The sequence below is a fragment of the Achroia grisella genome, unplaced genomic scaffold (genome assembly GCF_030625045.1).
Source record: "Achroia grisella isolate CSIRO2021 unplaced genomic scaffold, CSIRO_AGI_Agris_v1 utg157, whole genome shotgun sequence".
NCBI classification, from domain to species: domain Eukaryota; kingdom Metazoa; phylum Arthropoda; class Insecta; order Lepidoptera; family Pyralidae; genus Achroia; species Achroia grisella.
Window position 1 is genome coordinate 2,233,824 of NW_026712653.1, and position 19,987 is coordinate 2,253,810.

General features: G+C 34.0%; 1 protein-coding gene across 1 annotated transcript in view; it reads right to left on the bottom strand.

Moving 5' to 3' along the window:
• Nucleotides 1–19,987, bottom strand: part of LOC131841035 (integrin alpha-8) — a 164,557-nt gene that overhangs the window by 100,884 nt on the left and 43,686 nt on the right. Inside the window, exon 2 of the mRNA XM_059189267.1 lies at nucleotides 3,029–3,177. Within this exon, the coding sequence (XP_059045250.1) occupies nucleotides 3,029–3,177 (149 nt within the window). The remainder of the gene's footprint in view (nucleotides 1–3,028; nucleotides 3,178–19,987) is intronic.

The following is a 19,987-nucleotide window of genomic DNA, read 5'->3' on the forward strand; positions in this document are numbered from 1 at the left end:
CGGAGGGGCAACTGTGGAGACTTGGGAATTATTTAAATCACTAATAAATTAATAATAAAATATATTTTTATGTACTGCCCTTCTAAATATATAGAAGGTATATCTGTGTGTTTATTTATACAACAGCCTCGGTGGTCTAGCGGTTTAGCACACCACTTTACTTACGATGGTCGCGATTCGATTCCTCGCACGGTACGAACATTTGTAGGGGAGCGGGGGGCACGTTGTTGCAGGGTAGGAAGTTACACGCGTTTTTACCGGGTTTTTAAACTCTTTGATGGATATAATTTGACTCATTTGTGTTGTTATAACGTCGTGCACTAGATAAAAACTATCAATGACCCGCCAAGCGCAAAGGAGCTATTGTGTGCATGTGTCTCGATTTCAACCAAGTAAGTAAAAAAATCACAATTTTTTATTCTGATGTCTATATCTTTTATTTCCTCAAAATTTTTAACCTTGAACGTTCATTACATATCTACCTTGAATTTGCAATATTATTTTATTCTGATATTGATATACATTAATGATGACTTCAATTTATATTAAAAAACGTATCATGGGGCAAGTAGTTACAATTGTTTGGGGTAAGTTGTTACATGTAACAACTACGCTTAAGCTTACTATAAAATTGAAGAATTCGTTAACGATAATAATGTTTTTATAGAAAAACTTCAAATCCATAGCACTGACAATATTATCTAATTACACTAATAATGAGTGCGTGTTATACTGTAATTATTTATATAAAAAAACATCTATTAAAAAGAGCAACACACAAGTTTGTTGCTCATTCTTCTTGTGATGAATCTGCATTCCGAATGAGTGGTAGAATCAAAATATGACTATTCAAAAGTGCTTGTAATGAGTTTATTTGAATAAAGATTATTACTATTTCTATAAAACTCGATTTAAAAAATATTCCCCCCAGTTGGTATAAAAATAATATGGCTGGGCAGGACTGGTTTCCTGGTTTTAAATGTTACAAGACTGTTTAAAATGATGTCTATTGTTTATAATGTTTTAAAATAATAATAAAAAAATATGTATAATTAATGATTGTGTTTATTTATCTACCGTAACATCGTGCCCCGATGATGTAACAACTAGCCCCAATTGGGGGGTAAGATGTTACAATCGACTTGTTTGTTAAATTTCCCATCGTGAAAAAATTACATACATTTTAATAAATTTTCTGTCATATTTTAATAGCTAAATAGACATACTAACTTTGTAAGTAATCCAATGTATAATTTGTTTCATAGCTTTTGTCATATTAACATTTATCTAAAAATTGTAACAATGTGCCCCCCGCTCCCCTATACATGCGTATGATTGTTTATATCGGTCTGGGCGTATTCTACACATATTAATACGTATTTTCGAAAAATGTATCCATGTATTTATATCAGTTGTCTAGTACCAACACAAGTTCTGCTAGCTTCGAACTAGATGGCGCTATGTGAATCGTCCATAGATATTATTATTACTAATAGTATAATAATTATTAATAATTGAATACGATTGGGAAATTAAACAAGAAACATACAACGTACGAAGTAGCTACTGTCTACTCTACTGACAAAAAAAACTACATTAATGTTACTATAATAACACTTGACATCTTTATGTTCAGTACGAAAACAAACAGTATGAACTAAACAAAAAGTTCTACTGAAATCGATCCCGCCGCTTTCACGCGATGATCGATTGCACTGTACCAAACATAAACATTTTTTTTCCAATGTTTTTACTCAAAAATGTCTGGCACATATCACATTTCTGTTAAGGCTGCATGCCCCTGACTACTCTCCGTATAATCCATGTTAGTATGAAAATGTTCTACAACAACTAACTAAACTCGATTAAATTTTGTGCATAACATAAGGCAACTAATATCATTGTTTCACATATGTCAGATTTTCTTTTAACAAGTTTGTTTTACAATTATAAAAACATGATTATAACCAAAGAATAGAATTACCTAATTTTCAGAAAAACGAAACAAAAGCTAATGTTTACTATAGTAATAATTGAATAAACCGGGTAGAACAAAACGTAATTATTTACGGCAAAACTTCGATTGAAAGTATTGCTATCACGCTCGGCTGAAGGGAGACACAAAGTTGAATAGAAGTAGAACAAATATTTTCATATTCAAATTAAAAAATCCTTTATTCATGTAGGACATTTTAGCCGCTCATGAACGTCAAAATTTATTTATATTTCCTACCGTCCACTGAAGAATACCTACATCGTAATTTTATTCCATGGACACACTCCTCTTAAGAGAACTCTAATAAAAACCTGCAACATTCCCAGCATAACACGTTACTATATTTCAAATGACAAAGCTAGTGTTACTAAATTAATTTAATAACTCCTACCGTCTATATATTTATAAATTTCTCTTTAATCCACTGACAATTGAATATAGAAAGAAATTGAATAAAAACTAATATCAAAGGATGCCATATAAGGCATAATCTACACACAACGTAATACGTCATTGTTCAATAACTAGAGGGCTGCTCGTAAATGGATATGTCGGTTTGTACCCGAGATGTATATTTTATTTGCCAATATGAAATGGACTGATGCCATCTCTTCTTTGATTTATTTCGCATTTATAATCAGTTTCCTTATTCGTTTTTGCCTGCAGATTCTTACTCAGCGCTAACAAGTTACACAGATCTGTTTTCTATATCGACATTCTCGTTTTTTTCACTAATAATCATATTACGGATCTTTTAATCTTCAGATTTACTATAGAATCGAATCTCAATATAGAGTAATCGTAATGTATCTGTAATTGACGGTATCGGCAGTTCAGCACATCGCTTTTGATAGTCGCGGATTCGATTCCTCGCACGGTAAATATATGTTGAGTTTGTTACCAGTTTTTTACAATTGGATCTGTATACTGAACTGGACGGTAGACAAAAAATATGACTAAAATGTCCTGCATGAGTAAATTAGTTTTTATTTTCATTTTATTCTATTTATTCTTTATGATTTGTGAACTTACTTTTAGTTTTGTCGAAGTCCATAAGGGAGCATCCATGCAACGGCCTCTGGGTGTATGTTCGGCTGGCTGGGTCACATCGATACACCGCACCAGGTTTGGTCACCCCCTCTACTTGGTATGGTTCCGCCTCCGGTGCACCCACCAGCACACTGTAGAAAAAAAGTTGCATTATATATTTTTTATTTAACCCTAATTATTTCACCTTGGTTTTGCATGAACCCAATTATTATATAGATATTAAAAAAAATACAGCGTATGTTTTCGTTCTTATTATCATATCAGCGAGATGTTTGTTATTAAAAGTACGTTATTTTATTAACGACTAAGGTATTAACTTTATCTCTTTGTTTTTTAGATGAAAGCTAACGTAGATCCGTTCTCGCATTACTATTCATATTCAAATTTCATCAATATCCCTATAGCCGTTTAAACGCGGAAAGTAAACAGGGAGACAGACAAACATGTACATATTATAGAAATGTCTGAACCGTGCGAGGAATCGAACCCGCGACCACCGCAACTAAACCGCTACATCACCGAGGCTGGTATCTAGTTCAATGCTGAATGAATTACAACTTCCAACAAAGACGCCGCGCACCAGTTGGATCGGCGCGATGTCCTTTTTTATCAACCCCGACGGACCAACGTGGAGGAATTTAAAAAATTTACATCATCATTATGTTACACGTACGTAAAAAAGGTTTGGTGGTCTTGATTAATGGAATGTCGTGACATCATCGTTTATTTGACGGTGCTGTTGTAAACAAAACAAATTTTAGTTATATTCATATTTATGTATAAATATAAATATGAATACCTCGGTGGTCTAGCGGTATAGCACACCGCTTTACGAACGCTGGTCGCGGGTTCGATTCCTCGCACGGCACAAGCATTTGTATTCATGAGTATGATTGTTTGTATCGGTCTGGGTGTTTTCTATGTATAATATGTATGTATTTACAAAAAAAATTATGTATACGTATCAGTTATCTAGTACTCATAACACAAGGTTTAGCTAGCTTAACTTGGGTCTAGATGGCGCTGTGTGAATTGTCCTAAGATTATTATTATTATATATCATCATAATATATCACAAGAATTTCGTGATTTTTGTCTTTTCTTGTCAGTTTGTCATATTTATGACTCATTAGAGACTCCTCTATCCCAATTGTAATGTCACATATTTTGAAATTTGAACTATTTACGTGAACTTGAGATATCATTACTGTTTTGTTTAATTCCGGAACCTCAGGCTCGAGTGACGGAGCATCGGGAGCTCTATAATAATACTACTGGTCGCCCAATGGTTGAAATTCGACCATAATTTATTTTAATTATAAGTTTGACATTATTAGATCCTATTACTTCTGTGCGTTGTATGTCAAATACATGGTATAGTGTGTAGTGTTTTAATTTATTGATTTAATCTATTTTTTCTGCATAATTTTAATAATACGTTAACATTCTGAATTCCTTCTCTATATCTAAATATATATAACTCAAAGGTAACTGACGTAGTGATCTATCAACGCACAGCCCAAACAACTGGACGGATCGGGCTGAAATTTGGCATGCAGCTAGATGTTTTGACGTAGGCATCCGCTAAGAACGGATTTTGATTAATTCTACACCCAAGGGGATAAAATAGGGGATGAAAGTTTAAATGAAACTTTGTCAATTTTAAACCGATCGGGCTGAGACTTTGCATAAAACTACATAGTAGTATGACGTAGGCATCTCCTAAGAAAGGATTTTGATAAATTCCACCCCTAAGGGGATAAATTAACGCGAGCGAAGCCGCGGGCAAAAGCTAGTAAAATATAAGTGTGCGTAATTTCGTATTCCTACATCCGCGCAATATTCGTAAAACGGGGTACAAAATTTATGCTTCACGTTTTAATATAATGATTATCTTATTATAGACATCTCGTCTATGTCTCTATTCGTCTCGACTATTTTGACTTTCAGTTAAGTTTCTTAAATCTATGTGTTTGGGGTCCATTACAGCCTCAGATTACGGATTCTGCGTGCTGTATCTCGGTCATATCAATACTGTTTACTATCAAGTACCTCATCCAGTGTTTCGATGAGAAGAAAACGGGTCAAACAATCGTGCGGCGACGCTGGCCGCCCGCCAGCACGCAAATAGACCGGGGTTCAATCTCCGGGCAGCCACTTGGCGAATCGTATTTCTATATTGCTGAATCAGTGATTTGTAATAGCTTAGTAAAATTGTGTTGAAATAAAACTTTGTAATTGCTTCTAGTTCTAAAGAGAGCTGAAACTAGAGTGGCAAATAAACTGACGGCCCACTTGATGGTAAGATGGTAAATGATATAGTCGCCTATGAACAGCATCTCGAATATCACGTTATCATATAACAACTGTGATATCATTACGCTGCCTTTCCGGATGAGATATCTTGCGTCCATATATCATTTCCTTAAATTATGGCATGAAATAGCTCTTCAACTGAAATTGTATGTTTTCAGCTGTCGGTAACTGATCATAAGTTGGACTGCTGTTGTTAATTCATATCTCTACATCACATAAAATTCTTATTTTCATATTGTAGCAATAATAATTACATTATTTAATCTATGGTGTTTACCTATAGTGTAGACCTCGAGTCAGTGACGAGAACAGATGACAAGGGCTGTCAAATGAACTGTAGAAATTCAGCAGAACAAAGTGAAATGACTTTTGCATACAAATTTTTCTAATATTATATATATTAGAAAAATTTGTATTATTCATAAAATCACAAGACGACCGAAAAAGTAACTTGCGAGAAAGAGCAACACTCTTTTAAATAATTATTGTAACTTCACATTTTTTAATTAAAATGTGTATACATTGTATGTTCTAAAATAATAAATTGTATAATCAACATAATGAGTTTAATTTCTCTAATAATAAACATATCAATCAATATATTTTCTTTGATGATTATTTGATCGCGGAAACAAGCCTTGTAATCAAGTGAACGGCTCGCTGTTCGTGACATCGGATGTGCGCAGGAGTCGATGCTCGGCGATATTTCTGGCGCCGGAAGAGGGGCTTATTTTGAGCACGTCTCACCTTAGCTAAAGGCTATAAACGCGTGTGTTAATCTTAAACGAGCTCATAGACAGGCAAATCGAACTAAACGCCTAGATTTTAAAATCGAATGTCATCGTTAACTGTCTTGCTAGCTGTACGATATGAATTTTTATTTTTATTTTTATAGTTGGACAAAAACAGATTACATTATAAATAAATTCATATATATATTTATTTATTATAATTTTTGACAGCCTCCGTAGTTTAGTGGTTTAACGCACCGTTTAGTTTCCGATGGTCGCGGGTTCGATTCTTCCTACAGTGCAAACATAATTTTAATTGTATTCATAAGTACGAAAGCTTCTATTGTTCTGAGTGTGTTTTCTAAGTAAAATATGTATGTATTTACAAAAAAAATATTTAAGATGTCATCAGTATCATCTATATATATCCCCAGATATATATAGATACACCTATATATATATAGATAACCTGTTTATCATAGGCAATATTATTATTATTTGATACACACACGCAGCACCTGTTTTCCAAGATCCTTAAAAGGGTGATAGCATAATAATTTCCGCTGACAATCTTCATTAGCAACAGATGGCAGACGTGTGCATCCAGAATTAGGGTTCCGCAGGTGTGAGTCACGCGTGGCGGGCTGCCAGCGGCACCTGGACCGCTTTTAGGTTTATTGCGAAACTGACCTGTCACGTTATGTTTGTTTCTTTTTAACATTACGTACTAATGAATGAGCGATTTCAACCTTCGAAGATTTCATATGAGCTATCATTTATTTATTTATTTGCTGTAAATAGGTTTCATTATTATTGCATAATTAGTTATTTTTAATTTCGTGTCAAATAAAAAAATTACTTACTAGTACTTACTACTATGCCCCATACAAATCTAGAAGAGATTTATATGGGGCACAGTAGTAAATACAGCTTATTGATTGCAAAAAAGAATAATCAGATTCCGTAACTATTATACCACACATAATAAGTTAAAAAAGCCTGTTCAGTTTCTATCAGAATTTAATACTATCTAATTTCATTTCACAGTGATATAGGACACCAGGCACTTGGACCGCTTTTAGGTTTATTACGAAACTGACCTATCGCGTTATTTCATTTTAACATTACGTACTAATTAGTGAGAGATTTCAATCTTTGTAGATTTCATATGAACATTTATTTATTTATTTATTTGCTTTGAATAGGTTACATTATTATTGCGTAACTTTTTATCATTATTTAGAAGCTTATTGATTGCAAAAAGAATAATCAAAGTCGGCAAGTAATAAACCACACATAATAAGTATAATAGTCTTATCAGTTTTCATTAAAATTCCTTGCGATATAATTTCATTTCACAATGATATAGGATACCATATCTTTACATAGTATAAAACAAATTCTTTTAAATTACGCAACGGATTTTAATATAGTTTTCAGCAATAGAGTGATTCAAGAGGAAAGTTTATATGTATAATACATGCGTGTTATAGCATAGAACAAGCCGAGAAATTCAAAGATTTGTAATGCATCTCTGCGGAGCCGGCACTGGTCTTTAGTATAATATAACAGAAACTTTATTCAAATATTTAGTATTTTTATATGAGTCTACCATCGCATTCGTAAACCAACTTAATCACAGCTTCAAATAATGTACTGAAGTAATTAGTTTCTCGTAGGTTCAATTATTTAATTTTATAAATTTTATGTCAATAATACAAACTACCATAATATACCAAGAAGCCATAACGGTTTTAAGTTAATTTATAAGATTATCAATAACACTTAATTTCTATAAACAAATAGAAGAAGAACTGTATAAACAAATAGAATTCATTTAAATATTACAAAATAAGCTTAAAAGACCCCAACAAATATTTACGACAGTTTTATCTTTTGTTACTTATAACAAAACATTTTTGCATGACCAAAACATAGTGAACTAACGAAATGATAATGTAATAACACTCTAAGTCACCACATAAACGCATGCGTGTATTCCCTTGCCTGTCATCCGTCTAATTCTTTCGTTACGCACCAAACTACAATGTTTCCCCTTTACAGCTCCAAACTGTAAAATCATGGGCAATAAAGATATTTTCCAACACCGTGAAAGAAGGGGCGTGCCGTGACCGAGCAGGGGAATCGCCGCGGCGACTTGCTTCAGTATACTGCAATGTTTATGTCAACCGACTTCATAAATGCAGTTTCTCTATTCGTACATCTTTTTTTATATGTTACACAGTATTTATGTACTACTAAGTACGATATAATAAAGATATAACGGGATTGTACCGTTGTTGGTTGCGAGCAGCGCAGGTCCGATCGTCGTGGAGATTTTTGAGGGATTCTTTTGTTTTAGTAATCGTTTTCCGGGTTGAAATGATGATGATGATGATGGGATTGTACCAGGCTTTTGAGTTCCCGATATTTCGGTAGTTATATGTGTGTGTGTAAATTATTAACTACGAAGACAGTAACAAAAATCTGATACTCAATTAATAAGAAGACAATAAATTTAATAACAGCGTACATAAATATATATAATGAACTGAAAATGATTTTTTTAAACTTTTCTTTATTTGTGTTATCTGATTTACTTATTTCAATGTTAATACTACAAGTGTCTTAATTTTTATATGGAAGCTAGATATGAATCAAACATAAACTTATTTTTAAACAGTCTTTAAAAATCTCCCTTTGATAGAATCACAATATTGCCAACTATAATATCTGACTGTAATGTTTTTAAGTCATGTAGACTTAAAAACATTACAGTATAATGCTTAAAACAACAAGTATGTTACTAATGTTATAAACACGAAAGCTTGTTTGTTACTCTTTCACGCAGAAACTACTAAACGGGTTTTTATGAAACTTTATAGTAATATACATAGCTTATACATCAGTATAACACATAGGCTATAATTTAAAAAGATATTACGTAAATTGGGCGAAATATAATGATAAATGTCAAGTAAGTTTGATGCAGATGAAGTTACGACGGATAAACTAGTATTCTATATAGATAGAAAGTCAAAACGTCACAAGTTGACAGCTGACAGATTGATTATGTTTTATTGAACTGCAAGTACTCAAACACCGCCAAATAGTGTCAACCATAAAGTAGGTACGCTATTACGCCCCATATACAGAACGGCTTTCTCTATCTTCGTTACATCCTCGCTATATCCAAGAAGGTTCTAGACGATAGTAGTGACGTCACAACCCGACGCCATGACAGCTACATGCGTCATTGACGTAATTTAAATTTCGAAATGCAACAAAGGTATTCCAAATATGAAATTTATGACGAAATTTATATTTCCTTTTTTTATATTCGAAATATGAAATTTTCATTGCGTCATTATAGTTATTAATCGTAGATCTTATATATAAAATTCTCGTGTCACAGTTTTCGTACCCATACTCCTCCGAAACGGCTTGACCGATTCTCATAAAATTTTGTGAGCGTATTGAGTAGGTCTGAGAATCGGCCAACATCTATTTTTCATCCCCCTAAATGTTAAGGGTAGTCCACCCCTAATTTATTTTTTTTATTTTAAGGCAAAACAACGTTTGCCGGGACAGCTAGTAATTATATATATTATACATGAAACAAAACATTAATACACACCTTTATACGAAAATTGCGCAGACAGAGGTGTATGAAATTTCGGACACTTGTAGTTTTCATATAGAAAGAGTACATAATGCTAATATTCCTTACAAAGTTATGCATAAAAATACACAATATAAATAAAAAAGCATTACAGACACTATCCTGTCTTTATGTAATGTTTTGAGAAACTCAGCTCATATTCTTTTCAATGCATGTATGAATAAACATATATACAGAATCATTATTAAATTCATATTTGCGAGCATAGAGTGACTAGCAAATGCTACTGCATTTTTTTCAAAAGGAAATAGTCTAATCAGTCTCCGTAACACGAGTTTAAACAGGCAAACAAACCTTTCTATATTTATATATATATGTCGTTTCCACATCTTATCCACTTGCATAATACAACACTATTATGTTAGAACGTCGGTACGAAACGGAATGCATATCAAATTGCTGTCAGGAACACACCCACAGCGGAATCTGCCAGAACTAATTTAGCATGTAATCTGAACAATGGAACGGGACATCTGGCTTCAGATCAATCTTATATGCCTACAAATTACATACATACATATACATTTTTTTATTGAGTTGTTTGAGCTATTGTCAGGTGCTTAGACCTGTAACACTGCGACCTACATAGATCTATTGTGCTCCCCTTTTTTCAGAGTTCGCTACTTAAACCAGTCAGGGAAAGAATTGAAGGATATTCTTAGGAGCGATGGTTTTTATCTACTCAGGATAGAGTATATACTGTATAATATAATATAATATGTATTATATAGTGTAATGTATAATGTAGAATATATAATAATAACTATCCAAACGAGTACTTCGTTTATGCTTGAGTGGGCTACAACCACATAGGATCTGTAGTGGCGTTTCCTCTTCAGTTTGGAAAAATCTACAGATTGTTGTTTTACACCGTCCTATATTTGCAAAATTTTTGTTAAATTTGCAGCTCTCAGGTCCTCTGGTTTCTCTTTTATACATACATAACATAATGTGAAAGGAAATAATCTGTTATCCAACAGCCTACAAGTAGTAGAGACCGTTTGCAAAATTAGATGTCACTCACACTTAGAACGAGAGGACGGATTAGAATGAAAATTGATACGTTGATAGATCACATCCTAGTTTGTAAATATACGAGTGCAATTTAATAAAAGATAATAATAAATAAGTAGTACATAGCTTTTTTTAGAGTTTTTTAATAGGTAATATTAGTGGTGCACTTGCCAGCGCCAACGCCTTCAGAAATTAATGGCGAATTTATCAGAAAAAATACGACGGCTTACAGGGAAAACCGCGTGGAGGATCGACCTGACATAGAATATTGCTTGAAATAGGCCCATTATCCGCAGAAGTGAGGAAGGGGGAGGTGTTGTTAAATTTTACTAAACCACTGTAGAGTGGCGGGAAAGTTGTTAAATTAGTTAACTCACCTCACTTGTTTTTGGTTTAAGAGTTAAACTTCAGGAATCGAATTATTAATGTGAATTAATAAAGAGTTATGTCTAATAAAAGAAGCCGATGGTGCTTACTTCTTTCTAAATATACCATAGGACATCAAGAGTGAAGAATAGAATAGAATAGAAAATTATTTATTTAAATAAACTTACATTGAAGTACTTTTTAGTTATAATTTTTTTTTTAATCTACCGCTCATTAGGAAAGACTCATTATAAAAAGAACGAGCAAGAAACTTGCGTGTTGCTCTTTTAAATAATTTTGTTATTACTTTACATTTTAAGTTGAAGTGTGAATACAAACTAGCAATTAGCACTAATTCAATTAAATACTCAAATATAAAAAATATTAAGTATGCAACCAACTGATTGAGCAACTAAATAAGAGTAAATCAGTCGTAGTGATTAGAGCAGACCAGTCCCTACAAGCAGCACCCGTTCACGAGTATGACGTATGAGCCAGCCATCGCTGCGTTCGACCATATTTTAGGGAGCCCAATGACCCAAATGACCTAATGACCCAATGAATGAAGATACTCAGAGATAGAGGTTATATATTTTTATGACAAGTAATATTCTTGAAACCTAAGTACAAACATACATATTGTGAGACAGATGGAGAGACATGTCTGAGCAGTGTTAACTCGGTACAATTAGCAGATCGAATTGACCGCTGTGCCAAATACCTACTTAATACTCGACGACGGTAGCTCGAGAGGCTTATTGGATGTAATTACAGGACATACGGACATTAGTCGGTTATTAACATGTCTTTATAAAATTACTAGCTGACCCCGGAAACCTTGTTTTGCTATATAAATTTAATCGGTATTAAAAAATAGGGGTTGGTGATAGAAGAATGATAATTTAGGATTGTATATATTTTCAAAATATGTTAGGGGTGGACAACCCTTATCATTAAGGGGTATGAAAAATAGACAGTAGCTGATTCTCAGACCTACTGAATATGCATATAAAATTTCATAAAAATCGGTCAAACCGTTTCAGAGGAGTATGGTAACTAACATTGTGATACGAGAATTTTGTATATAAGATTATAGTAGTTAGAAACGTTATATTCAGTGAGAAATATATAAATAAAATAAATAATTTAGTTAACATTATATAATATTAATATCTTATATATAAAATTCTCGTGTCACAGTTTTCGTTCCCATACTCCTCCGAAACGGCTTGACCGATTCTCATGAAATTTTGTGAGCGTATTGAGTAGGTCTGAGAATCGGCCAACATCTATTTTTCACCATTTTTGTGCACCATTCCATTGTAATTAATAAAAAAAGTGTATATATAACAATAATATCTCAAGACAATTCACAGAGCGCCATCTAGTCCTAAGTTATGTTATGAATACTAGACAACTGCTACAAATACCAAGATATGTAGGTTTTTTTAATACATAATATATATAGAAAACTCCCAGACCTATACAAACAATAATGCTCATAAATACAAAATTGTGCATTGCAAGAAATCGAACCCGCGACTTCAGGAATTAAAGCGGTCTGCTAGACAGCTAGGCCACCGAAACTGTCAAATATTGTTTTTATTAACGTTTTTTTTTATTCGTCTACACAAAAAAAATAAAAATTAGTAAAACAGTATCAAACTCCATTACGTGGTTTAGTAGTTAGTAAGCTCAGAAACAACATATACAGAGACTTTGAATTGTACTATCGATCATCACAGATAAGAAAATATTTTACAATACATAAACGGTAAACGACAGATAAATTGTCCCGTCCGTTCTATATTGCACAGAAACTAATTCCTTACGTATTCCTATTAGATAAATAATCAAGACCACTTGTCTCCTCGTTATTGTGATAAACAAACAAACAAACAAACAGGAAACTGTTTTGCATAGCAATCGCACCGCTCACTGCAGCCTCTAATGTAACGTTCCCGTAGTATAGGAGTGCCAGGGGTGACACCGGCGCCCAGGGTATACCAGGATTCTGCACTGGTACAAGATAGTTGATCTTTGGTACTGAGGTGTGAAGTCATAATCATTCTTGTTCAACTTTAGCAATGGCCTCGGTGATCTAGCGAATTAGCACACCATTCTTCTAATTGTCATGGGTACAATTCCACGCACGGTGCATATATTTGTTATATTCACGTGAATGATTTTTTTGTATGTTTGGGTAAGTAGTTTTAGTAAGTATTTTTTAATGGATGATAATGGAATGGTACACCCATTTTTTATTTACACAGGTGGGGTAACGGTGGAGGATGATAAGATGAACATGAGGTCAGGTTTGTTAGCCCATCGTAGTAATCGTGACAATTCGCCAAGAATTAATGATGACGGTTTCCAGAAGGAACCGGGCATAAACCTAAAACGGTACATTACTGGCAATATATTATATGGACTAATAACCCTATTGCTAGCAATATATAGTGCCATGTCAGATTGACCTTCACGCGGTTCTCCCTTGAATCCATCGTGGTAAATTGACTGACTTTATAGCTCATTTTATCATAACCGCCAGCGAAACCGATTTTTTTATGATAATGAATAGGTGCACCCGCCTGCGCCGACGGTTTATGCTGGCGGGGCACCAGTGAAGAATGATAAGATGAGCGAGGTAAGGTCAGTTAGACCCAAGCTCAGGCGGGACATCATTCGTCCATAAACTAAAAAATCCCCAAATTACTAAAAATCCCCTTCCGGGCTCGAGGGAATTGATTTACACAGACAGTAAGTTTTGCTGGCAAGCTGGCAACCCTGGAGGTAATCTGTTATGCTAAATACAGCTTTGTGGACGCCGGCAGGTGGCCCGGGCGCCGTGAAATATCGCTCTTGTGCTCTGAATGTATAAGAAGTTATTAGAACATGGTGAAGACAGCTATTTGAATGCATTAGCGGTTTATTAACATGTGAAGAAATAAACGATAATGAAGAATAAATTTAGTATCACTTCAATGTACAAGATACAATACATACTGATATTGTTTTTTCATAACTAAACGGCGTAATTTATCTTTTTAACGTACACATGTTTTATGTCATAAAAACAGAGAAAGTCACGGGTGATAGTTGTGTTATCCTTACTAATACTATAAATGCAAAAGTAACTCCGTCGGTCTGTACAGCAACCATAACATAAGGTCTGCTTAACTTGGGACTAGATGACGCTGTTGTTATTATATTATTTTCATATACAGTAAGGTATAGTTTTTTCCAATACAAATTTTGCCAAGCTGAAAAGGAAACGCCACTACACATCCTATGTAGTTGTAGCCCACTCATGCATAAACGAAATATCTCCTTTGGAAAGTTTACACTCTGTCCTGAGGAGATAAAACCATCACTCATAAAAATTTTCAATTCTTGTCCCTGGCGAACTCTGAAAAAAGGGCCAGGATAATAGATCTATGTAGGTCGCAGTGCTACAGGTCTAAGCACCTTACGATAACCCAATCTCCTCTAAAAAGGGTATAGTTTCAATATGAGCACTGGCTCAAAAGTTTGTTTTTCACTCTGTAAATATTATTACTCGCTGGCTAGATCGCGTGCCGACCGCCATTCTCACGAGTATGACGTTTAGCGACGCGGTAGCCCGGCAAACGAGTTGCAATCTTCTCATTGAGACAATCAGCTAAGATACCTCGAGGGTGCGCCATGCGGGCGACGGGGGACTCACCCACTTAATAATATACTGCAGTTTTATTACAGCTGTATTAGGGCTTCGCAAGGAAATTAGTTTGTACGAGATTTTATATCACGATTTATTTATTAAACAGAGTCGTTACCTGGTTGTGACTACCGTAACTTACGCCGAAAGGACTTCGAATCTGTTCGATAACCAAAATTAACCGAAGAGATAGCGATAGGACCCCACCTACACAAATGTTTCCAAGTGTTGCGTTCACCATGATGCTCTTTTGATTAACTATACCATATTCTTTTTTTTTGTAAATACTCTCTTTCCAAAGGTTGTCTGTAAGAGATTGCATTAGCGATAAGACCGCCTTTTGTACTTATTTTTTTTTTTGTTTTTAATTTGTTCATGTCCTTTATATGTTGGTGCAATAAAGTGTTATAATAATAATAATTCGGTGTTACCAGGAATTTGCCAGGGTGCTTTCCAGGGTTCTCCCTGGAAAGCACCCTGGTTCTCCACGTGGTTCTCAACCTCCACGTGGTTCTCCACGCGGAGGTTAATCTAACATGGTACATTAATAGCAATGGAGTTCTTAACCCACATTACTAACAATCCGCTTCCCCTAATATTCTATATTATTGTGACTACTTTTCTAATACAGTCTTTATGGTCAGACGACCATCGTTTTCTTTACACAAAATTAATATAATGTACAGGGGGAGTTTGTTAGTAATGTTGGGCTGTTGACCCCCATTGCCAGCAATTTGCAATGTCAGGTTGATCTCCACGCGGTAACCCCTGGAAACCATAATGATAAACTCATGGTGAATTTGTAACGACTAACTGTAGTTAACTACATGCTCATCCTCCACTGGTACCTTTATCGCAGGCGGGTGCATCATTCCATTATCATCCATAAAAACGGTTTACGTTGGCGGGGCACCAGTGGAGGCTAGTAAAAAGAGCATAAGTCAGTCTTGGCAAATTGCAACTTACCAGAATGGTTTCCACGGAGAACCGCGTGGAGGTCAATCTGACATGGTATATTGCCAGCAATAGGGTTATTAGTCCATATAATAAATATGTTTCCAATAATGTACAGTCCATAGAAACAAATAATTCAAAGACAAGGAGACAATTAATGCGCGATTAGCCTTATGTCGGCGCATCAAACAATAGACAGTGATAACACTTACCTGTAATCAGTCGCCCTACATTGCGATAGACGTGTATTGTACTGCGACAGTATGCGCTTGCGCAACCCAACTGTTCCCAAATGCAAATGTGGTAGAAAGTTGCGTAGGAGATTTTTTATTAAGACTACACGCTTCGTCCGAATTTGCGAAGGCGTTAGTCAGCTTTCTGAGATCGTAGGAGATAACAGACGAAATGTAGTTTATGGCGTAACTATTGAATTGTTTGTTTATTATTTATTGATGGTCTCTATGGTCTAGCGGTTTAGAATACCGCCTTACTTCTAGTGGTCGCGGGTTCGATTTCTTTCACGGCACAGAAATATGTATTTATAAGTATTATTGTTTTTATTGGTCGGAATATTTTCTAAGTATATTATTTAATTTATGTTATGTATTTACAATAATAACGTATTTAACTATTCCTAGCACCCATAAACACTGACTAGACATGCATGACTAACTCAAGTAACTCAATTAAAATATTAGCTAATATGAACAAATAAGGGAATAAACTTCGATCTCGACAGCCTCGGTGGCTTAGCATATCGCTTTACTATCCGATGGTCGCGGGTTCAAATCCTCGCATGTAACAAACATTTATATTCATGACTATGATTGTTTGTATCGGGGTGGTGTTTTCTATGTATATGAATTTATTTATAAAAAAAAATGCATCCATGTTTTAGATCAGTTGTCTAGAACCCTTGACACAAGTTCTGCTTACCTTGAGACTAGATGGCGTTGTGTGAATGGTCCTGAGATATTATTATTAAACCATATAGTTAATACGGATTCGTACCTACGTATTACTCATTGCATGTTGTAAATTAAACCTAAACCTAAGGTATTTTCCATGCCCTTATCAAATTTACCCTTCAAACAACCCCTCTACGACTCACCCTCGTAGCTATGAATCAGTCAAATGTACGTGATTCCCAATATTTTCTACACGACAATAATTAAACTCACGCCATCATTATTCCGGGATTCTACAAAAAACACACCTTTTTGGTATATTGTGAACATTTAATTCAAATTACTGATAATAATAACGAATGTATTAATAAATACACAGCGCCATCTAGTCGCAAACTAAGCAGGGCTTGTGTTATGCGTACTAGACAACTGATAGAAATGCATTAATACTTTTTTTTGTAAATTAAATTATATAGTAATGTATATAGTTTATATAGTAATTACATAAAATTTAAAGATATCATTTGATTTGTGTAATACAAATTATCACATTATATACAAAGAGAAGCACAGAGTACTCAAAATACAATAAATAACATTCAGTACACATATTGAATATACTCGTATGTACCTACATTTAAAAAAAATTTAGTTATTTAATTAATTAAACGAAACTTGCTAAATAATACTAAATACACACTTACATTGTGTCCCTCTTTAAAGACAAAAGAACTATCGAATTCCAATTATGAAAATAAAAAAATAATGTGTTATTAAAAAGAAAACATACACTTTTTTTACTACATGCAAAGGAATAAAACTCATACAGCCATCTGTTATGATTTCGGCCTTAGACGAAAGTAAAAGTGATAAAATTGGAAACGCGACGGTGCGCTGTACCATTTCTATTTAAAAACGCGCTCACTGAGACAAAATTACACATCCTTGGGAGAAAGGGGATTGTTAGTAATGAGGACTGATGACTCCATTGCTGGTACTGTACCATGTCAGGTAGACCTTCACGCCACTCCTGGAAACCATCGTGGTGATGAATTTGCCATGACTGGCTAACTGACCTGACCTCATAGGTCTAAAGCAATTTTTTTTTTATTTCTCGACAACATTTATTATTTCATATTTTTAGGATTTGGAAAAAAGGTATATATGTACAACCATCGTGGTGAATTGGTGATGAATTTGGCATGACTGATCTGATTTCATCTCATAGGTGGTCCACAGCAATTTTTTTTGACTTGACAATTAAAAATATATCCAACCATAAATTCTTACCTTCCACCATCATTATAATTTTGTACTCTCTCTTAATAATTTGAAATGATTAATTTATATGGCAATACATCGTTTCGGAGTCAGCTAGAAGATCTATATATTTTAACAATATTTCAAATTCATTGAATTCATTTATTTGCTACATTCTGCCGTTAGATACATTTTATAGATAGAAATCAGTTGCACTACTTATCTAAATATATTTAGATAATCGTAATAAACTAAGTATTTACATAATGAAATCAGGCATAATTTCTGTACAGTCAGACGGAAACATTATAAAGTATCGTAAACTTCAAACGTTATGGAGCCATAGCTGCTCTCTCGTGAATAACTGGTATAAAACAGATTGGCTTTTAATAGCCAGAACTATTAAGTCTAGATGTCTAGACTTAATAACAATTATAATCTGATTTTATACATACCTATATATGTATAAGTAGATATGTATTTCAATAAATAATACAAAAATATAATATGATTATTAATTTAAAAGAAAATTCTATTATAATTATAATAACTATGTATAATATTAAATATTTGTAAATATAATAATATTTTACATATAAAATTCTCGTGTCACAGTTTTCGTTCCCATACTCCTCCGAAACGGCTTGACCGATTCTCATGAAATTTTGTGAGCGTATTGAGTAGGTCTGAGAATCGGCCAACATATATTTTTCATTCCCCTAAATGTTAGGGGTACTCCACCCCTAAATTTTTTTTTGTATTTTAAGGCAAAACAACGTTTGTCGGGGCAGCTAGTTTCAGTATATATTTCTACATTCATACTCGTCCGTCTTCACACCATTCTATCCTCTATATGCCTAACCCTTATTCCCGTAAGGGTATAGAATGCCATACAATGTTTATATCTTTATGAATCACTTGGTAAAAAAAATAATGTTAACGATAAAACAGACTTTGAAATTGTAACAGCAAAGTAAGAATTTTTTTTTTATTGTTAATAATGGGTTTGCGCTTGGTTTTCCCTCATCTGATGGTAAATGATGGTAAGACCTAGGATGTAGCGCGCTTACCCAGAAGACATCTATTCACCATAGACTTGAAGAATCCGGGGTTGTATGTCTCCGGGAACACAAACGCTGGAAGTGTGTTCCACTCTTTGGCAGTGCTTATTATAATTCTGTTTATAAACATATTGTATTACTATACAAAATTTTATAAGTTAATTTAAACCATAGAACTACATTCAAAAATCTAATCCAATAGTACAAAGAAGATGATATATGATTTACTATTTTTCTAATGAAATATGTGTTTTTATTATGGATAATTTATATTTTAATATAAATTACTTAGACATGTAATTCCTTTATTCATCGGTTAATTAGAATGTTATATTCAATGACAAATAAAAAAAAACAATGTGTTCAGGCGCGGTTATACCAATGTGTGGCCCAAATTGTATTTTTGATACTGAAACGTCCGTATTTCAGCGGGCCAGAGACAATACGCTGACCGTTATAAGTTTTTATTTGAAATCTATCAACGATCACATACGCATTATCATACGCAACCACTTTGTACCATTTTCATTAATTAAAGAACTGGATGGAGACTGGATTCTCCGATTTTTATTACACCATCAAGACTCTCTTCTCACGAAAGGCGCTAACAAAATGTATTGCACGTATGTGGATATTTTCATTCAAGCCATGAATAATTACTATACAATAGTTCGTACAGCATCACTTTATTATCTCACATAGATGGTATAATCCGCGGGCCTATCTTATCTATATTGATATCCAACTATCAACATGCTGTTGCACGCTGGAATCTCACTAAATAATTAGTGCCGTAATCGCAGGATAAGTACCCATACAAGTCATAAGCGGCAGCGATTCATATTTTATTCAACCTTTTTATATAATTACTAGCTGTGCCTGCTATTTCACCCACGTGAAATTTATAGCGTATTTGTTATTTTTATAAGATATATAACTGTGAAGTTTCAAC